At 41.3% G+C, this 23,013-nt stretch overlaps 2 protein-coding genes across 2 annotated transcripts in view; one reads left to right on the top strand and one right to left on the bottom strand.

The window, feature by feature from the left end:
- The window catches only part of MFSD6 (major facilitator superfamily domain containing 6), a 93,760-nt gene that overhangs the window by 60,461 nt on the left and 10,286 nt on the right, over positions 1-23,013 (top strand). Inside the window, exon 3 of the mRNA XM_052657857.1 lies at positions 4,327-4,424. Coding sequence (XP_052513817.1) covers positions 4,327-4,424 — 98 coding nt within the window. The remainder of the gene's footprint in view (positions 1-4,326; positions 4,425-23,013) is intronic.
- On the bottom strand, positions 14,236-15,367 carry LOC128064878 (charged multivesicular body protein 3). The gene has a single exon (XM_052657867.1). The coding sequence runs from the start codon at positions 15,279-15,281 to the stop codon at positions 14,613-14,615; it is 669 nt and encodes a 222-aa protein (XP_052513827.1). The 5' UTR covers positions 15,282-15,367; the 3' UTR covers positions 14,236-14,612.

Below are 23,013 nucleotides of genomic sequence, written 5' to 3'. Positions count from 1 at the left end.
TGAATCATCTGCTCCTTACCAACTGTGTTCTTTACAGATAATTTATCTATGCCACCAGTTCTAAAATTGTCTTTATTTCCTGTCTACTTTTATACTTACTGACTTCCTGCTGTGAAACAGGAAAGCAGTGATATTGTTTCTGAGCTGTTTCACGATAGGTGTTTGGTAGGTCTCCATATCTCACTGAGAGGCATTTTTCAGACTCTTCTGTATTTCCAGACCTCTTAATGCTCAGGAAAATTTTTGGACTTCAAACGTGTGCTCTATATGCAGTATAATGAATTTGATTGTCCAGAAGATGGTTTAGTAAAACATATTATAAATTCCTTTTTATTAGCAAGTTCTAAATTCCACGAGTGTGCATGTATTCATTTGCTAGAGCTCTCAGTCCACAAAACAGAAATGTTATTTCCTCACAGTCCTGGAAGCTAAAAGTCCCAGGTCACGGTGCTGGCAGAATGCATGTCTTCTGAGGACTTCTTTCCCTGGCTTGCCTTCCACTGTCTTCACCTCGTCTCCCCTCTGTGTCTGTCGCTACCCTATCTTATCAGGGCACCAGTCACATAGGATTAGGGCCCACCCGTGTTACATCACTTCCTGGCAAATAGATGGGGAAACAATGGAAACAGTGGCAGACTTTATTTTGGGGGACTCTAAAATCACTGCAGATGGTGACTGCAGCCATGAAATTATAAGATGCTTACTCCTTTGGAAGAAAAGTTATGACCGACCTAGACAGCATATTAAAAAGCAGAGACATTACTTTGCCAACAAAGGTCCATCTAGTTAAGGCTATGATTTTTCCAGTAGTCATGTATGGATGTGAGAGTTTGACTATAAAGAAAGCTGAGCGCCGAAGAATTGATGCTTTTGAACTGTGGTGTTGGAGAAGACTCTTGAGAGTCCCTTGGACTGCAAGGAGATCCAACCAGTCCATCCTGAAGGAAGTCAGTCCTGAATATTCACTGGAAGGACTGATGCTGAAGCTGAAACTCCAATACTTTGGCCACTTGATGCGAAGAACTGACTCATTTGAAACAACCTTGATGCTGGGAAAGATTGAGGGAGGGAGGAGAAGGGGACAACAGAGGATATTCCCCCATCTTCTGTACATTAGATGGTTGTATGGCATCACCGACTCAATGGTCATGGGTTTGAGCAAGCTCTGGGAGTTGGTGATGGACAGGGAAGCCTGGGGTGCTGCAGTCCGTGGGGTCGCAAAGAGTCAGACACAACTGAGAGACTGAACTGATGTTACATCATCTTACCTTAATTACCTTTTTAAAGGTCCTTCCTCCATATCCAGCCATACTCTGAAATCCTAGGGTTTAGGACTTAGAATTTCAGCATGCATTTTAGAGGGGACACAATCAGCACACCAGTCAGTGAATAATGTCTCAGTTTAAATATCCCATTTAGATAGTAGAGAGATTCTTAGCTTGCTGCAGTACTTTTCCATGATTATTCAATAAATATGTATCTACTACTTTCTCTTTTCATAGACCAAAATGCTGTCTTCCTTTCTGCTTATCCTTTTCCCTTTGATTTTTTGAAGCCATTGGCTTCCCCAGAAGCCAATGGTTGGTGAGGAAGGAAAGTTCATGTCCACACTCTCTTTTGGAATTCTGGGATCAAAGTTTTATCAGAAAAACAGATACTTGGATACTTTTCTTTAATAAGACTAGTAATAATAACACCTTCCACTGAGTGCTTATCATGGGCAACTCACTGTGTTGTAATGATCACCATGAGCCTGCAGAGCTGATGTTACTATCTACTTGATATATGAGGAAACTGAGGCTCTGAGACATGAAGTAACTTGCCCTGGATACTTTCTTTGTGGTTTTTCCTTTAAGGCACGTTTGGTCCAGAAGGACTATCAGTTGTGAGATTAGAAGTGTGGAAAAGAAGGACGTATCAACTTGTATCCACTGGGTTTATTGGTGGTAATCTGGGACCTAAAGCTCCCAAAAGTTACAGATTCCGGTGACTGAATTCCACATGGGCAGAGGTTTGAAGGCATAGCACAGTCTGCCTCTTAAACTGGGCCAGTCGATTCTGGGTTACTTGGAGCCAAGAACTGTGGACCGTGGCCTGATTGAATAGTGGTTGTTGTGGTAACTGGTTCAAAAGTGGGCTTAAAAGAAAGCTTCAGGATAGGCAGTATGACATAAGAGACACGGGTTTGATCCCTGGGTCAGAAAGATCCCCTGGAGAAGGAAATGGCAGCCCACTCCAGGATCCTTGCCTGGAGAATCCCATGGACAGAGGAGCCTGGTGGGCTACAGTCCATGGGGTCTCAAAGAGTCAGACAGAACTGAAGCAACTTACCACGAACAGGCAGTAAGAACACGAGGAAGATGTATTACCCAATATTTCATGATGGGATTATGGGCAAGAATTACTGGGAGCTGTCCGGAAAGGGCTAGATCAGTGGTTCTCCATCTTTGGCTCAGTATCCGAATAACCTGGGGAGCTTTTAAAAGCACAGAGCCTGGGTTCAGCCTAATTGAGAGTGGTGTGGGCCTTGACGTCTGTAGTTGTTAACAGCTGCCCAAGTAGCTCTGATGTACAAAGTTAGGAAGAACTAATGAGCTAGGTCAGAGGTTGGCTGGCTGTGACCCAGGGGCCAGGTCTGGCCTGCTGCCTGTTTTGTAGGGTCCGGGAACTAAGAATTGTTTCTACCCTTTGAGATGGTTGGAAAAAAAAAAATCTCTATTTTGCAATACGTGAAAATGACATGAAATTTAAATTTCAGTGCTCCTAATTCAGTTTGTACTGGAACACAGCCATCCATGCTCATTCATTGACGTTTTGCCTGTGGCTGCTTTCACGCCACAACGGCAGAGTTGAGTAGTTGCAGAAGATCCGAAAGCATGCTCACTATACGGCCCTTTATAGAGCATGTTTGCTGAGCGTGAGTGAGGTGAAGCTGATGTCATCATCAGGGCTGCCTTAGAACCTGGAAGGAAACATTTGTGTAACTTGCTTGTATAGTGTACTTGACATTTTAATCACCTGTGGATTTTTTGTTATTTCCCAGCAGAAGGGCCCTGGTTGATGGATTTATAGCAAGTTTGTTCAGCTGACTTTTTATCAAACAGGTTTGAGATATACTTTTTCCCTCAAAACATACAAATAAGAAGAACACAGAATCCAAAGGTTCTGATAACCCAGGCCATTTCACTGTTGAAGATCTCCTAAATTGCCTAGTATCCATTTCCTAGCCCATCCCCACCACCTCAGTCCTTTTGTTGTCTTCCCCCATCTTCTGTACGTGTTTGCAGTTAATACCAGCTGGATAGCTCCGAGCATTTCCTTTCCTTAATCCAGTGTTGGAAAAAGAGAACATTGTTTATAGGAATGATTTTAGTATAAAAACACAGTTGAGCAAAATTAGGAAAATAACTGCTGACTGTCAGACTGGTTTCTTTCTTTTACCTTCCAGTTTTCATTCACTTGGGTTTAGAAAACAAGAAAAGTATTAACCTTGGGAAAATTACCCAAGAAATGGAAAACAACCAAGAAAAGGTAACCCCCCAGGCTGTATTTGGTAGAGAGAAGAAGCCACCGTTTGCTTCTAAACCAGCCCATCTGTCTCAGAAGAGAGAGATCGTAAACTTGTGCTCAGATTCACCACTTTAGGCTTTTGTTTCTTTGGTTTTCACTCGTAATTTTGGCGGTGGTGATTGCGAGGGTGAAAGCTAGAGGCTGATATACATTTATCAATTTCATAAGCATGTGATATCATGGATTTTTTAAAAATAATGAGCTTGTATCAGTTGAACTCATAGGAAAAAAGTATTTGATTTCCAAGTAGTTTATTATTCATCATTGGAGGGTAGCTTTCAGTGACCTTGCGAGTCTCCCTGGAAAACCACTTGGTGTCTTATGTGTTGGAAGTGAGGCCGCAATTCAGACATTCTCATTTTTATCCTGTCCTTCCCCGACATAGCGAGGTAGCTACAATCCTAGGCGTATTTACCCTACAGCCACCTGGAAGGAAGCCAGCAATGTCATTACAGATGGCAGTGTGCCCAAACTATCTTAAAAAAGCATCATCTCTGTGACTAATTAAGTTTCAGGAAGGGCGACGCTCGCTTTTATATTAACAGGCATTTTGAAAAGGCTGAGAGCAGATATGTTGGAAGCCATCTTATTCCTAAGCGTTCATGGTTGCACTTAACTGTCCTTTAGTTTCTCCACTCCTGAGTTTGGAAAGCCATCTGCTGAATCAGGGATATTCTGGGCAGGGGTAAAGGGGTTGATGTTTGCGTGTTTTCTGTTTCTACTAGTGACTCATTTTTCTTTTTTTTTTTTTTTTAGGGTTCTGTACATTGGTCTGGCCTGCAATACAGCTCGCTATATTTATATTTCCTACCTGGAAAACGCCTGGACTGTTCTGCCCATGGAAGTTCTTCAAGGTAAGTTAATAGTTGGAGTTAGGATTATTTTTCCACCTGAGTTATGACTACATGAAAGTTCAGTGGCCTTCAGCATCTGACTCTACAGAGGAAGGACAGACCCACTGTTTCATATGAGTTTGAAATGGTTGTGAAGGAAGAGGTGACATCAGTGGGACTGGCTCTTCAGTTCCTCTGAGTGTTCTGTGTTTGTCAAGCCAAACAAAGCTGGATTATTTCCCACACCCTGTGATTCAACAAAGAAAGAGGAACTCTGCAATAAACTCTTACATATAGTTGTGAGGTGTGCACATCCAAAGGTGTTTTTAAATATAAAAGGATTTACGTTTTAAAGATTTTGGTGTTTTTGTCGATTAACTAATTGATAAAAATGTTTGCCGTCATTATTTTATTTCTTCAGTTACTTTGATCACAGCTAGTGATTTGTAACTAAAGCTGTACAGTCAGACTGTTGTTTTCCCGTGAACCTTTAAAATCTTTGCTCAAATATCCTGACCTAAGTTCTTCTCTTTGCTTCACTGGACTGTTTCCCTGAAACATGTAACTTTGAAAAAAATTTCCTGCCATGTGGTTTAAGAACAGTGAAAACATAGATTTCTGTTCATTAGCTCTATATAACCCAGACTGTATCCGGAGAGGCTCTGTTAGCAGCTTGGCTGTTCCATTTGGTGATTGGTATTATGATTAAAATAAAGGTTCAGGACCACATCACTGGAATTGAGGTCTTCTGGGACCACCCAGGCTCCTAAATCATTAGTTGTACCAAATAATGTGACTATATACAATTTCATTAGCTTTATGGATTGCTGTTATCATTTTCCATAACCATGAAGATAAAAATACAGTACCATCAACATAATTCTCCATCCTAATACAGAAGATGAAAGATTCACAATTATATATCTAAATGAAATGTACTGAATGCAAGGTCATTCATCAAATGCCGTTTCAAGGAAAAAAAATTATCCTAACAGAAAGGAGACATAATTTATAGTCATATGATAATTATAAAATTCAAGTATGTACACACTTTAAAGATGTTTTTCTCAGGTCTGATGCAGTGGTATAAATGATGAAAACAGATTATGTTTATAAATATAAATATAAATATAAATAAAATGGAAGTTTGGTCTTATGGTAAGAAATTGTTTGTAATCATGAGAACTCTTGAAGAGTCTTAAGGTGGAGCATACATCTCAGTGTTCTGTCATATAAGAAAAAGCACAAAATATGAAATGCAGGAAAGAAATGTGCAATGATAACAAGATATATGCAACACAGTTCTTAGGAATTCCACCTCTGATTCCTACTCTGTTCTATGAGGAGGATGCTCACTTGATTTAACTGCTTTATTTATTGCTGTGATATCAGGTGCAGACCCTTAACTAGAAATAAAACAAAAAACCGGTATACCTGTCATAATAATACTTGAATATACTTTTTTCTCTCCTTTTAATTTAATATGAATTAGATGAAAAAAGATGGTTTGCATTAGTGACTTAAGAAAATAGAGCTAATGAGAGAAGTTTTTTTTTTTAATGATTGAAGAAGATATTTGACAGAATTTTGTAAGAGGGAATGAAACAAATGCTGTTGTGAATTGAGACACTTTTTTTCCTGTTAATTTATCAAAGAAATGTTTAGCAGCCACCACAAGTCAAGCAGGATGCCAGGCGCTGGGAATGTAATTAAAAAACAACATATTAACTTAGCCCTCAAGGTCTCGCTGGCTGTTCTGGAAGGCAGATGTGTAAACACATGCCTGCTACCCTGTGTGTTAAGACGGAATCAGGAGCAATGTGCCAGGTACCAGAGATGCTGCAGAGAGGGGATGATCAGCTTTGTGAAGCAGAGAATGGGAGGATGGAGATATTGGTAAAAGATTCCCCAAGGAGATCACAGATGAGCAGGATGTTGAAGGGGGACTAGGATCCAGCCAGGGACCTAAAGAGAAGTGGACATGTTGGCTCAGAGCAGAGCCCCCTGCCAAAGCAGTCTGTGCAGAGCAGACTAGCCTTCCCGGGAACCCGAGTGGGAGACCCTGGCAAGGGCTCGGTGGGTCTGTCGTCCTCAGCAGCTGACCCAGGCCTGGTTTTATAAAGTGTGCTTACATGCCACTCCAGGCAGTCACCCTTGCCTCCTGTGGCAGGCTGCAGTTTATACCTCTGTGTTTGATTTTATTTCACCTTGTGCCAGCAGAGACCTAGTTACTGATCTGAAGTAAGTAAAAAGGGGGAATCTGTAAATACAAAGAGCCTCCTCGTCTGACAGGGCTCTGGGACTGGCTCCACAGGGCTCTCTGTGTCTAAGCCTGGAGGGCATGGGTCCATCCCCTGGCGGAAGTGAGGCCTCAGTGTTTTGGCTGTACACCAAAGACTCCCTTGCCTTTGTTTGACCCGTGCCTGCCACAGAAAACAGTGGATTATCTGTGTGGAATAAATCCTGCATTTTAGGAACACACTTCTGACCAAACAGGGTTGTTTTCCAGTCTGGATTCTTGCATATTCGCAAGGCTTGTCCAAATGACTGTCAAGTCCTGGTGCTCTAGGCAGCTCTACTGGCGATGCAGTCAGACAAGAAATGATGACAAAGCAGGAACAGTTTAATTACAGGCCAAGCCCGCTGTCATGATAGATGCCCCGTAACCCCGTGACAGGAACTGCTACCTGACAATTTCCAAAGCCCTAGCCATAGGAGGGGAGGTTGGGGTGGGGTGGGAGGTTGGCTTTCACCCCTAATGGTCACGACAAAACTTCCACTCTTTCATTCCTCCCCCACGCCACACAAGAGGGTCTTCTTAAACAAAAGAGGTGAGGGCTGGCTCCTCATCGTCCCTCTCGCCCCTTGCCTCGTTCCCCAAACACCATGAGAACCAGTACCCTCTGAGCAACCAAAGGGGCAGAGACAAGGGGTGTGCTTGAACCCTTATCTCGGGCTGCTCCTCTCTTCCTTTTTGGGGCTGCCTGTAACTGATGGAGGAGGATGCCTTGTTACTCCACATTCCTGGAAGCTGTTTATCATCATCTTAGCATTTGGCTCCTCAGGCCGTGCTGATAATCATTGGCAGATGGGATGGGGATAAAACATATTTTTTCTCCTCTCGGCCCCTACGAAGGAGGCCATGTGGGTAAGACTGTTGGACACTGTTGGGGATTACGAGCATGTTTCTTTTCCATGTTCTTTCTTACATTTAGTAGCCAGTGTCTCTTGCAGCAAACATGTTGTTCAGTAGGCAACTGGTGCTACCATGTAAAGAAGCAGAAAGATACATTTCCTATTCATAAGGAGCCTGTGGTGGTTTAGTACTAAGTTGTGTTAGACTCTCTGACCCCATGGACTGTCGCCCACCAGGCTCCTCTGTCCACGGGATTTTCCAGGCAAGAATACTGGAGTGGGTTGCCATTTCCTTCTCAAGGGGACTCTTCCTGACCCAGGGATGGAACCTAGGTCTCCTGCACTGCAATGCAGGCCGATTCTTTACTGACTGGTAGTCAGTAGTAAGGAGCCTGTAATTTATTTTAAAAAGACATGGTGAGTCTAAGTGCCTCAAAGCATTGCTGGTTGCAGTGGAGGGGGTGGGATAGTTTATACTTATTTAAAGATCTCATTTTCAAAACCCATAGGTTTTTCTCCTTTACTTCTGTATGAGAAGCATTTAAATATATTCTTGTGAGCAGGAGTATACACTTTTGATAAAAATCAAGGTCAGATGTGTTATGCTCATTTTTATGTGGGTGTTAGTTATAAACCCTTGCAAGACTTAGAGATGCATGTGATCCAAATTATTCTTGCTATTAAAATGTATTTAAGGAGAGGCAGGCCAGACCAGGGCTGCTGTAACTGAAGAGGTCCTTTTGTGGCCCTCACCTTAATGACTCAGGCACTGAAGGGTGAAAATGAGGTCTGTGTCGGTTCCTCGTGTGCAGGACGCTTGACCAGTAAGATGTGGGTTAAGATTTTGATAGAAGATAGTTTTTTAATGTCACCAGTAGGAAGGCTTGAACTGACATTTATGAAGCTTTGCTTTCTTGTTTAGTATGCCTGCTCAGCCAAGTGAGCATCACGTTTCCCCTCCTCTCATGTTCTGGTAGAGTGCAGAAGAATTATGAAAGCATTAGCTTTGTGGTCCTTATCTGACAGTGGAAATTCTAGCTGTGATTCTAGGCTGCTATCATCCATATTGGAAATTTTCTGTCTGACTTAACTCTTGAAACACAAGTAGCTTGTCACATGATTATGTAATATATACAGAATGCTCTTGGTATTTCAGTGGGTAGACTGACATACGGAGGTCATTGATGTTACTGTGAATTTTTAATCAGAAGAATCTCATAAATTGTAACAGAGCAGTTTTATTCTTTATTGCTCCCATGCTTTACAGTTACTAAAAGTTCTTATTAATACATAGCATCTTCAAAATAGACATTATTTTGTCCCTTTAGAATTTAAATATCTCCTGCCCCAACAATGCTTTGCTGGCAAATTGCATCTGACATTTAGCTCTTCCTTTTCTGAACTGTTCTCAAACTTAGGGACTATGGTACAGTTTAGCACTTACTTGTTACCCAGATATTTGACTGAACAAATATTACTTCCTGACTTGGTTTTAACCCTTAAGAGCAAAGACCACATCTTATGCTTTTTGAATTTTCCAAAGAGACATGGTCATAGGAAGACATACTATAAATGCTTGTTTCCTGGCTTCACAGTCCCCTGAGAAATGAACTGTAGTTGATATTTTCTAATTAGTAAAGCTTATGAATAATAGAAGAGGTTCTATCTCAGAGACTTACAAATATGGGAAGAAAAGCTGAAAACTACATTTAAAAGTTGAATCTTTAATCTGCTAGCTTTTCCCCTAGGATGCCATCCTGCCATCCACTGCACCTTTCTAAAAACATCAGTGCATCTTAATTATTTACTTATTTACACTCCTGCATCGTCCTGTATACTATTTGAGACAGCGTAGCAAAATATGCAATAATCTGGAAACCATACAGTGCCTAGCCTTGAATTAGATCATCTTGCAGCTCCCCGACCTGTAGGTCTGTGTCCTTTACACAAACTGCTTAATCACTCACTCTAAGCCTCTTAGACTTTTGTGCTACAGATGAGGCTGAAATGAGTGTTAAATGAATTAATTTATGCAAAGTATTTAGCATATTACCTGGCACATAGTTAGCTTTCAATAAATGTTAAAGAATATGCATTAAAGTAAAATAAAGAATTATCATAAAAATTAGGACCAGGAGAAATATAATTTAGAAGATCCTACTCAAAAAAGTTCAATTGCAACTATGCATTAAAGCCTTGCCGTAAGTGACTAGTCAGTGAAGAGTTTTTTAAAGTTGTCTTCGGGGAAGTGAAATGTTAACCAGCTCTGCTAAGAAGCTCTCCTGTGTGGCTGCTGTGAGGAGACACTGAGTGACTAGCACATGGTGTCGTTCAGTCTCGACCTTAAACACAGCGGTTTGTGGCGGCAACTTCTCAAACTCGTTTTAAGGTATGCCAAGGGTGAAAAGAAGAGAAGCAAAAAGCAAAGGAGAAAAGGAAAGATAAACCCATCTGAATGCAGAGTCCCAAAGAATAGCAAGGAGAGATAAGAAAGCCTTCCTCAGAGATCAATGCAAAGAAATAGAGGAAAACAATAGAATGGGAAAGACTAGAGATTTCTTCAAGAAAATTAGGGACACCAAGGAAACATTTAATGCAAAGATGGGCACAATACAGGACAGAAATGGTTGGGACCTAACAGAAGCAGAAGAGATTAAGAAGAGGTGGCAAGAACACGCAGAAGAACTATACAGAAAAGATCTCCATGACCTAGATAATCACGACGGTGTGATCACTCACCTAGAACCAGACGTCCTGGAATGGGAAGTCAAGTGGGCCTTAGGAAGCATCACTATGAACAAAGCTAGTGGAGGTGATGGAATTCCAGTTGCGCTACTTCAAATCCTAAAAGATGATGCTGTGAAAGTGCTGCACTCAATATGTCAGCAAATTTGGAAAACCCAGCAGTGGCCACAGGACTGGAAAAAGTCAGTTTTCATTCCAGTCCCAAAGAAAGGCAATGCCAAACAATGCTCAAACTACTGCACAATTGCACTCATGTCACATACCAGTAAAGTAATGCTCAAAATTCTCCAAGCCAGGCTTCAGCAATATGTGAACCGTGAATTTCCAGATGTTCAAGCTGGATTTAGAAAAGGCAGAGGAACCAGAGATCAAATTGCCAACGTTGAGACTGGATCATCAAAAAAACAAGAGAGTTCCAGAAAAACATCTATTTCTGCTTTATTGACTATGCCAAAGCCTTTGACTGTGTGGATCACAAGAAACTGTGGAACATTCTGAAAGAGATGGGAATACTGGACCACCTGACTTGGCTCTTCAGAAATCTGTATGCAGGCCAGGAAGTAACAGTTAGAACTGGACATGGAACAACAGACTGGTTCCAAATAGGAAAAGGAGTACGTCAAGGTTGTATATTGTCACCCTGCTTATTTAACTTCTATGCAGAGTATATCATGAGAAATGCTGGGCTGGAAGAAGCACAAGCTGGAATCAAGACTGCCGGGAGAAATATCAATAACCTCAGATATGCAGATGACACCACCCTTATGGCAGAAAGTGAAGAGGAACTAAAGAGCCTCTTGATGAAAGTGAAAGAGGAGAGTAAAAAAGTTGGCTTAAAGCTCAACATTCAGAAAACTAAGATCATGGCATCTGGTCCCAATCACTTCATTGGAAATAGATGGGGAAACAGTGGAAACAGTGGCTGACTTTATTTTTGGGGTTCCAAAATCACTACAGATGGTGACTGCAGCCATGAAATTAAAAGACGCTTACTCCTTGGAAGGAAAGTTATGACCAACCTAGATAGCATATTACAAAGCAGAGACATTACTTTGCCAACAAAGGTCCATCTAGTCAAGTTATGGTTTTTCCAGTGGTCATGTATGGATGTGAGAGTTGGACTGTGAAGAAAGCTGAGCGCCAAAGAATTGATGCTTTTGAACTGTGGTGTTGGAGGAGACTCTTGAGAGTCCCTTGGACTGCAAGGAGATCCAACCAGTCTATCCTAAAGGAGATCAGTCCTGGGTGTTCATTGGAAGGACTGATGCTAAAGCTGGAACTCCAATACTTTGGCCACCTGATCTGACTCATTTGAAACAACCTTGATGCTGGGAAAGATTGAGGGCAGGAGGAGAAGGGGATGACAGAGGATGAGATGGCTGGATGGCATCATAGACTCAATGGACATGAGTTTGGGTAAACTCCAGGAGTTGGTGATGGACAGGGAAGCCTGGCGTGCTGTGGTTCATGGGGACTGTCGCCTGCCACTCATAAAGTCACCTTCATGCCAGACGCAAAAGGTTCTTGAAGCTTCTACTAGGACCATTGTTCTTTGTGGGGTCCTCTACTCTTTTTGGAAGGTCCCTTGCTGTTGGTGGCCCTGACTTCGGCAGAGACTGGCTTGCTGTTTGCCTTCTGTGTCCCTTCTGCATAGACACACGCTGGCCTCCACTTGCCTGTCTCCCTGGCAGTTAGGTATGAGCGGATGACTGATTCTGCCTGGTAGTAAGCAGGAATGATGTGTCGCTTGTAAACCCAGCCCGTAACGGCTTCCCCGTGTCATCTTCTCCTGCCTCCTCTACCAGGCACCGCTGCCCAGGTGCCCGTGTGTGGAGCGCAGCAGTGAGCCCGCCTCGGGGCCCTGAGGGACTCCTTGCCCACTGGGCTTGGCGTGAGCAAGGAAAGAGACCACGCAGTGGGTGCGGCCACTAAGGCTCCAAGGCCTGTCTCTTGGCACAGGAGCACGGCCGTGCCCGGTGCTGGCTGCTTTCTGTATCGCCTGCCCAGTGGAGGTTTTGTTTTTTTTTCTTTTTTTCTTGTGTTGTGTTTTGAAGAAAAGTCTCTTACTGATTTTTACCACGTTGATCTCTCAGAAACTTCTTTTAATCTCAACGTTTGAATGGTCCAGTGAACTAATTGAAATGTCTGCTTTGGTCCATGCATAGAAAAGGCTTGTCACAGGTGATTTAGTGTGCCAGTGCTAAAGGGATGTGTATATTTTGTTGAGTAAGCGCATGTCAGAGACAGAGCAAGAAAAACAGAACAATCCTTGTTTCCCAGTACTTTGTCAGTTCTCACCCCTCCCTGCCATTATGATGTGATTTCCCCAAGCCAAGCAGGATTGTACAAAGAGCAGCTGTCTACTTGGGAAGAAAGGATTTTTTCTTGTTCATACCTGCCATGTATTGTAATAGAGCATGCTTGTCAGCCAAGACTGAACAATCTTGAATTTCATGTGGCAGAATCAGGTGGGAATGTTGAGTATTATAAGGTATAGAGCTCTTTGGGGCATCATATAAAAAACTTGATATTATGTGTGCTGTGAGCACTTTTAGAAGGGAGGAGAAGAAGGCAGTAAGAATATACATTTTAAAAAATTGATAGGTTCTTTGGGATATTTGATATTATCAATAAAACCTCTCAAATTACCTTTATTATAGAATAATAAAGAGAAGGAAATGGCAACCCACTCCAATATTCTTGCCTGGACAACCCCATGGACAGAGGAGTCTGGAGGGATCCAGACCATACGGTCACGAAGAGTCGGACACAACTGAGCGGCTAACACACACTATTATAGAATACTTTCAATAGTTATGAGAATGTACAGTATATTTCTTAAGCAGTGAAGTGCTTCAAATTCTGTCCCACTACCCTGATGTCTGTATCACTTTGGAGAAGGCACTTTAATCTCTGTGCCTTGGTTTCCCTTTTGGAAAATGAAGGAAAAAATGGTACCTAATCTTAAGAACAACAGATGAGATAATGCTATATAAAATACTTAGCACAGTTCCTGGTAGAGTAAGCTGCTGTAATAACATCATTAATGGAAACTGTTGTTGTTGTTTAGTTGCTAAGACATGTCCGACTCTTTTTGTGATCCCATGGATGTCGCCCTCCAGGCTCCTCTGTCCGTGGGATTTCCCAGGCAAGAATACTGGAGTGGGTGCTGTTTCCTTCCCCAGGGTGTCTTCCCGACCTAGGGATCAAACCCACGTCTCTTGCATTGGCAGGCAGGTTCTTCACCACTCAGCCACCACAGACTTAAAAATTATCATTATTAATGGGAAAAGTTAAACATTAATCTTAATTCTTTCCAGTGGTTCAAGGTTATTGAAATGTAGTGTATTCACAAACAGCTAAGGTCCTGGCAGTAGGTGGTGTGAAAGCATCTCTAAATTTCTGTTAGCCTTGAAGGTGATCCTGAGGGACCCCAGGGAAGGTAAAAAAGGCTGAGAAGCTAAGTTTTCATGACCTGAGTGATCCTGGAGAATCACTTGTTGTCAGTTAACCTATGGTGTTGAATTGCCAGTCAAACACATTTATTAAGAACCTGTTATGTGAGTTGGTGTTGAATTGCCACTCAAAATCACCAGTGGTTTGATGACAAGCAGTCAAGGAAGAGTAATACATATTGCAAGGAGAATCGGTTCATGTGCCTTTGTTACTATTATCAGTCAGGGAGGTAACATCTTTTTATTGGTGCTGTTTGATCCACCAACTTAGTCATCTCACACTACAAGGTTTAAAAATGGATAACTCTAGTATAAACATATTTACCCATGCCACTGAATACATTAGCTTATTTCATTATATACAGAATAATCATCTATTCCTTTTCATAGTTATCTAATAAAAGGCAAGCACATAAGAAACATTTTCTTCTTCCTGCTTATGATATCTCTTACCCTTTAAATTTTATTTTATTTATTTTTTTTTTTTTGTTAAAGGAGAAATTTATTAAAATCCATTTATATAGTATTTTACAGGCCAGAAAAAGAAAGCACAGAGTCCTCAACATTCAGGCAATCAACTCTACTCTCTGAAGTACACTGTGAGAAGACAAGAATTCTTTGCCCTCATCCCCTAAAAAGATAACTTCTATTTACACTCCTGAAAATGATGCATTTATTACACCACCTCTCAAGAACAATCTCACTGAATCCCAAGCCTCTGCAGAGAGAGAAGAGAGAATAGCAAAGAACCTTCTCCAGAATGCAGTGTCTCACCCAGAGGTGTAGTGCAAAAGACATAGAAATGGCAGAGGCTTCAAGGAGTGTGCGCCCTGTGATGGGCCCAGGAGGAAAGCCTGCGGCCGGCTAGGGCGCCCTAGCTGCGGAGTGTGGCCAGACGGGACTGCATGGCCTCCAGGGCCTCTTCCTCCTCCTCCTCATCTTCTGATGCAGCCATCGCTCCTGAAGGTTCAGGCTCTGGGAGGGCATCTGTCACCTTACTAGGTGCTTTGCCTAAGGCCCCTGTGGTGATTTCGAACAGAATTCTGTCAATTTCCATCTCTGCTGCTTCTTCCATTTCTTCTTGATCGTCCATGCTTTCAAAAGTGTCCTCTAATATCTCTTCTATGATCCCAGCCTTCATCATCTCTTTGGACAGCTCCCGCATGGTGGCCTGGATTTCCGGGATCTTCACAAGACTCTGCATGGCCTTCATCACTTCTGTGCTCTTCTGCAGGGAACCAGCCACTCGCAAAACCGCCAGCTGGTTCTTCATCCCCATGAGCACAGAGTTCATGTGCGCCTTGGATGCGTAGAGCTTGCTCACGGCCTTCCTTGACCTGATCATCTCCTTAGCCAGAACCACACAGACATCCTTCTGACCCTTCTTGGCAGCATCTTTCACAGATCGTTTCACTTTTTCTTCTTCTCTTTGGATATCTCTTATTTGCCTGTCAACAACTCTCATTTCCTTTCTTATCTTCAATGACCATTCATTGACCAGCTCTTTGGGGGGCTTCTCCTGGGTTTTTCCAAACAGCCCCATGGCGAACTGAACTCGTCTCGCCCCTCCTGGCTTTCCGTTCCCCGCGCCTTGGCAGGTCACGGGCAGCCGCCTGGGCGGGGCCGCTGAGAGGCCTTACCCTTTAAATTTTAAAGGAAAGTTTTTTTATACCTAAAATACAATTTTACAAATATGGAAAATGGTGGGATTTTTTTTAGATTTCTAGATTGCTTTATAATGATTCAAACTTAGAGGACTAGAACACAAGCGTAGTAAAAATATTGGCAAGTGTTTCAGCTTATTAATATAATTACTAGAAGTTTGCATTAGTTTAAGAACAAGAACCGCAACTCCACAATAGTCTTTTGTATACAAGGTGTTATCAACCGAGTGCTCTCTTGTGGATTTAGATTTACTAGTTCTTGGAAGTAATATGGATTCTTCCATTTACATGATATTTTGCAATAAGGTATTTCAGATAAACCAATTTTAATTCTATACCTCTTGGAAAATGTTGGAGCATACAGACAGAATTGCTTTCATTCTTCTGCTTTTAGTACCAGAGAAAATTTTTTCTCTAAATGCTTTACTGTTTTTCCCTTTAGTTAAAGCCCTGAGTTGCTTTAAAGAATGTAGTTTCCGGTTATCTAATTAGTCCCTAAAAGCAATAAGGAAACTCTAGAATTTTAACTATAGAGAATTTTTTATAACTGCCACTTAATACCAGCCAACAAGTTTAGTTTAAAAGTATCCTAATTTCAGTCATCCTGCTGGAAAATGCTTTAATTATCCTAAAAGACTCAAAGTTTTAGAAAGCCCTTAGGACTGGGAAAAAAAAAAAAAAAAAGAAAAGAAACTCTTTATTATTGAAAGGTTTTGTGTGTGTCCAAGGCTTCACATTGAAGAGAATAACTGCTAGAATTATATTTGATATAGAATTATAGCAGAAATACATTTGTTACCATTTGGTCACGTAAAGGGCTTCCCTGACGCCTCAGCTGGTGAAGAATCCGCCTGCAATGCGGGAGACCTGGATTTGATCCTTGGGTTGGGAAGATCCAACCCACTCCACTATTTTTGCCAGGAGAATCCCCATGGACAGAGGAGCTTGGTGGGCTACAGTCTATGAGGTTGTAAAGAGTCAGACACAACTGAGCATCATATAAATATGTAGACCAATCTATGTCTCCTTGTAAATCCTGTCACTGATTGCTGAAACATAGATATAACAATATTAAAATTAATATTTTAACACTATTAAAATTAATTTAAAACCATCTCATGTGGTTTCAGGTCTTTGATGATTCATCTTTAAGAAATGACTTCCAAAACCTATGCTGGTTATTAGTTAGAATTGATTTTGAATAAATTTCATTTTATTTATTATAATTTTTTGAGATTTTTCCCTAAGTGCTAATGAAAAATAGTCATATCTGAAAAGTTAGCCACATCTTTAGTAATTATTGTTTACATAGATATATATAAAATATTTAAATTTTATACTACTGTCAACATTTATAATCAAGATTCTATCCAGGCATTGTTCAATTCAGAGAAGGCTGGCATTATCTAAGGTACTGTAGTTGTTAAGCCAAATAAAGCAAATATTTCATTTGAATTCTGTTGAAATTAATTAAGTATGCATACTGCTTCTAATCATCTAGTATATCTTGTTAAAAAACAACCTACTTTAAATGATTACTGAAACATACATAAGAAAAATTATTGTGCTATTTCTCAAGGCATATAATCTAATGTACGCAGTGAAAACAATGTTTATTCTATTATGGTCAACCACTGATGCCGAAGAAGCTAAAGTTGACCAAATCTATAGAGACCTACTGTATAATCATAAGGGATTTCATTTAGGTCCTACCTGAATGGTCCAGAGGTTTTCCCTACTTTCTTCAATTTAACTCTTAATTTTGCAATAAGGAGTTCATGATCTGAGCCACAGTCAGCTCCAGGTCTTGTTTTTGCTGACTGTCTAGAGCTTATGATTATAAAGTAGAAGTGACAAATAGACTCAAGGGATTAGATCTGATAGACAGAGTGCCTGAGGAACTATGGATAGAGGTTCATGACATTGTACAGGAGGCAGTGATCAAGACCATCCCCAAGAAAAAGAAATTCAGAAAGACAAAATGGTTGTCTGAGGCCGCCTTACAAATAGCTGAGAAAAGAAGAGAAGCTAAAGGCAAAGAAGAAAAGGAAAGATAAACCCATCTGAATGCAGAGTTCCAAAGAATAGCAAGAAGAGATAAGAAAGCCTTCCTCTGTGATCAATGCAAAGAAATAGAGGAAAACAGTAGAATGGGAAAGACCTGAGATCTCTTCAAGAAAATTAGAGATACCAAGGGAACATTTCATGCAAAGATAGGCAGAGTAAAGGACAGAAATGGTATGGACCTAACAGAAGCAGAAGATATTAAGGAGAGGTGGCAAGAATACACAGAAGAACTGTACAAAAAAGATCTTCATGACCCAGATAACCACGATGGTGTGATCACTCATCTAGAGCCAGACATCCTGGAATGTGAAGTGAAGTGGGCCTTAGGAAGTATCACTATAAACAAAGCTAGTGGAGGTGATGGAATTCCAGTTGAGCTATTTCAAATCCTAAAAGATGATGCTGTGAAAGTGCTGCACTCAATATGCCAGCAAATTTGGAAAACTCAGCAGTGGCCACAGGACTGGAAAAGGTCAGTTTTCATTCCAATCCCAAAGGAAGGCAATGCCAAACAATGCTCAAACTACCGCACAATTGCACTCATCTCACATGCTAGTAAAGTAATGCTCAAAATTCTCCAAGCCAGGCTTCAGCAATATGTGAACCGTGAATTTCCAGATGTTCAAGCTGGATTTAGAAAAGGCAGAGGAACCAGAGATCAAATTGCCAACGTTGAGACTGGATCATCAAAAAAACAAGAGAGTTCCAGAAAAACATCTATTTCTGCTTTATTGACTATGCCAAAGCCTTTGACTGTGTGGATCACAACAAAATGTGGAAAATTCTTCAACAGATGGGAATACCAGACTACCTTACCTGCCTCCTGAGAAACTTGTATGCAGGTCAAGAAGCAACAGTTAAAACTGGACGTGGAACAATAGAACTGGACATGGAACTGGTTCCAAATTGGGAAAGGAGTACATCAAGGCTGTATATTATCACCCTGTTTATTTAGTTTATATGCAGAGTACATCATGCAAAATGCCGGATTGGATGAAGCACAAGCTGGAATTAAGATTGCTGGGAGAAATATAAATAACCTCAGATATGCAGATAACACCACCCTTATGGCAGAAAGCAAAGAAGAACTAAAGAACCTCTTGATGAAAGTGAAAGAGGAAAATGAAAACGTTGGCTTAAAACTCAGCATTCAAAGAAGAAGGGGATGACAGAGGATGAGATGGTTGGATGGCATCAGTGACTTGATGGACATGAGTTTGAGCAAGCTCTGGGAAATGGTGAAGAACAGGGAAGCCTGGAGTGCTGCAGTCCATCCATGGGGTCGCACAGAATCAGACATGACTGAGCAACTGAACTGATGAAGACCTATAAAAACTAAGATCATGGCATCCGGTCCCATCACTTCATGGCAAATAGATGGGGAAACAATGGAAATAGTGACAAACTTTATTTTCTTGGGCTCCAAAATCACTGCAGAAGGTGACTGCAGCCATGAAATTAAAAGATGCTTGCTACTTGGAAGAAAAGCTATGACCAACATATACAGCATAATTAAAAAGCAGAGACATTACTTTGCCAACAAAGGTCCGTCTAGTCAAAGCTATGTCTTTTCCAGTAGTCATGTATGGATGTGAGAGTTGGACTATAAAGAAAGCTGAGCACTGAAGAAATGATACTTGAACTGTGGTGTTGGAGAAGACTCCTGAGAGTCCCTTGGACTGCAAGGAGATCCAACCAGTCCATTCTAAAGGAAATCGGTCCTGAATATTCATTGGAAGGACTGATGTTGAAGCTGAAACTCCAATACTTTGGCCACCTGATGTGAAGAACTGATTCATTACAAAAGATCCTGATGGTGGGAAAGATTGAAGGTGGGAGGAGAAGGGGACGACAGAGGATGAGATGGTTGGATGGCATCACCGACTTGACGGACAGAAGTTTGAGCAAGCTCCAGGAGTTGGTGATAGACAGGGAAGCCTGGCGTGCTGTAGTCCATGGGGTCTCAAAGAGTCAGACATGACTGAGCTACAGAACTGATAAAGACCTCCAACACCTTCTAGAACTGACACCCCCAAAAGATGTCATTTTCATCATAGGGGACTGGAATGTAAAAGAAAGTCAAGAGTTACCCGGAATAACAAGCAAGTTTGGTCTTGGAGTACAAAATGAATCAGGGCAAAGGCTAACAAGAGTTTTGTCAAAAGAACATGGTGGTCTTAGCATACACCCTTTCCCCACAACCCAAGAGATACCTCTACACATGGACATCACCCGATGGTCAGTACCAAAATCAGATGGATTCTATTCTCTACAGCTGAAGATGGAGAACCTCTATACTGTAGTCAGCAAAAACAAAACCTGAACCTGACTGTGGCTCAGATCATGGGCACCTTGCTGAAAACTTCAGACTTAAATTGAGGAAAGTAGGGAAAACCACTAGGCCATTCAGGTATGACCTAAATCAAATCCCTTATGATTATACAGTGGAAGTGACAAGTAGATTCAAGGGATTAGATCTGATAGACAGAGTGCCTGAGGAACTATGGATGGAGGCTCATAACATTGTACAGGAAGTGGTGACCAAAACCATCCCAAAGGAAAAGAAATGCAAAATAGCAATGTGGTTATCTGAGGAGGCTTTACAAAAAGCTGACGAAAGAAGAGAAGTCAAAGGCAAAGGAGAAAGAGTAATATATCCAACTGAATGCAGAGTTCCAGGGAATAGCAAGGAGAGATAAGAAGGCCTTCTTAAACAATGCAAAGAAGTAGAGGAAAACAGTAGAATGGAAAGACTAGCGATCTCTTCAGGAAATACCAAGGGAACATTTCATGCAAGAATGGGCATGATAAAGGACAGAAATGGTTAAGGACCTAATAGAAGCATAAGAGATAAAGAAGAGGTGACAAGATACAAAGAACTACACAGAAAGAGGTCTTAATGTCCTGGATAACCGTGATGATGAGGTCACTCACCTAGAGGCAGACATCCTGGAGTGTGAAGTCACATGGCCTTAAGAAGTATTACTATGAACAATGCTAGTGGAGGTAACAGAATTCCAGCTGAGCTATTTAAAATCCTAAAAAGGTGATGCCATTAAAGTGCTGCACTCAATATGCCAGTAAATGTGGAAAACTCAGTAGTGACCATAGGACTGAAAATGGTCAGTTTTCATTCCAGTCCCCAAGAAGGGCAATGCCAAAGAATGTTTCAACTACCATACAGTTGCTCTCATTTCACCTGCTAGCAAGGTTAGGGTCAAAATCTTTCAAGCTAGGCTTCAGCAGTATGTGAGCCAAGAACTTCCAGATGTACAAGCTGGGTTTAGAAAAGGCAGAGGAACCAGAGATCAAATTGCCAATGTCCACTGGATAATAAAAAAAGCAACTGAATTCCAGAAAAAAAAAAAACAACAAACTGCTTCATTGACTACGCTAAAGCCTTTGACTGTGTGGATCACAACAAACTGGGGGACATTCTTAGAGATGGGAATACCAGACCACCTTACATGTCTCCTCAGAAACCTGTATGTAGGTCAAGAAGTAACATTTATTACATTGGTGTGATGTAATTGCAGTTTTGGATCATGAACTTGAAATCATTTTAACTAGGCTTAAAACATTTTTATTAATCAAAATAATTACAGTCAACACATTTTTGCCAATGAGAAATAAATTTGTTTATTCCTGTAGCATAAAAATCCTTTCTTCAGGATTCAGTGAACTCTTGGAAAGCATTTTCTGCCTCCTGCTGGTTGTGGAAGGCTTTTACCTGCAAAAAGTTGTCGAGATGCTTGAAGAAATGGTAGTTGGTTGACGCGAGGTCAGGTGAACCTGACTACTGAGGCAAAACTTCAGAGCCCCATTTGTTCAACCTTTGAACCATTGATTATGCGACATGCTGTCGGGCGTTGTCATGGGGAAGAACTGGGCACCTTCTGTTGACCAATGCTGACTGCAGTCACTGCAGTTTTTACTGCATCTCATCAATTTGCTGAGCATGCTTCTCAAAGGTAATGGTTTCACCGGGATTCAGAAAGCTGCAGTGGATCAGACTGGCAGCAGACCGCCAAACAGTGACCGTGGCCTTTTTGGTGCAAGTTTGGGGCTCTGGAAAGTTCTTTGGAGCTTCTCGGTCAACCACTGAGATGGCCATCACCAGCTGTCATATAAAATCCACTTTTGGTCACAATCTGATGGAGAAACGGTTTGCTGTTTTGTAGAATACGAAAAGACACTTCAGAACGATTTCTAAAACTTTTTGGTCAGCTCGTGAGGCAACCACTTACGGAGCTTCTTCACCTTTCCACTTTGCTTCAATACTAAATGACCATAGAATGGTCACCGTTGAGTTCTTTCACAGCTTCGATGATGGTTCTTGGTTGTCAGCTGCCGCTGGCGGGCCACTGCACTCCTCGTCTTCAGGGCTTCCGTCTCCTTTGTAAAACTTCTTGAACCGCCACGGCCCTGTATGTTCGTTAGTAGTTCCTGGGCCAAATGCATTGGTGACATGAGTATCTCTGCTGTTTTATGACTCATTTTGAACTTGAATAAGAAAACTGATCAAATTTGCTTTTTGTCTAACATCATTTCCCTAAGATAAGTATAAACAGCAAATAATGTCATTAGCAAAAAAAATGAAGTGAGAAACACCCGTTAAAATGATGTGTAACATAACCACATATATTCTGATATCAAATGGTAAAGTTCTACAGTGCAAAACTGCAGTTACTTTTGCACCAACCTAATAGAACCAGACATGGAACAACTCACTGGTTCAAAATGTGAAAGCAGTATGACAAGGCTGTATATTGTCACCCTGCTTATTTACCTTATATGAATGGTACAACATGTGAAATTCTGGGCTGAATGAATCACAAGCTGGAATCGATTGCTGGGAGAAATATCAAATATTTCTCATATCTCAGATATGCAGATGATATCACTATAATGGCAGAAAGTGAAGAGGAACTAAAGAACTTCTTGATGAAGGTGAAAGAGGAGAGTGAAAAAGCTGGCCTAAAATTGAACATTTAAAAAACTAAGATCATGGTATCTGGTCCCATCACTTCATGGCAAATATTAGGGAGAAAAGTGGAAGCAGTAACAGATTTTGTTTTCTTGGGCTCCAAAATCACTGAAGATGGTGACTGCAGCCATGAAAGTAAAAGACGTTGCTCCTTGGAAGGAAAGCTAGACAGCGTATTAAAAAGCAGAGACATCACTTTGCCGACAAAGGTCCGTATAGTCACAGCTTTGGTTTTTCCAGTAGTCATGTACAGATGTGAGTTGGACCATAAAGAAGGCTGAGCACCAAAGAACTGATCCTTTCAAATTGTGCTGGAGAAGACTCTTGAGAGTCTAGGCAAAGCTATGGTTTTTCCAGTAGTCATGTATGGATGTGAGAGTTGGACCATAAAGAAAGCTGAGTGAGGAAGAATTGATGCTTTTGAACTGTGGTGCTGGAGAAGACTCTTGAAGAGTCCCTCAGACAGCAAGGAGATCCAACCAGTCCATCCTAAAGAAAATCAACCCTGAATATTCATTGGAAGGACTGATGCTGAAACAGAAGCTGCAATACTTTGA

Source organism: Budorcas taxicolor, chromosome 2 (genome assembly GCF_023091745.1).
Source record: "Budorcas taxicolor isolate Tak-1 chromosome 2, Takin1.1, whole genome shotgun sequence".
Taxonomy (NCBI): domain Eukaryota; kingdom Metazoa; phylum Chordata; class Mammalia; order Artiodactyla; family Bovidae; genus Budorcas; species Budorcas taxicolor.
Note: the sequence above shows the minus strand (reverse complement) of the source record. Positions and strands in the feature narration are given on the sequence as shown.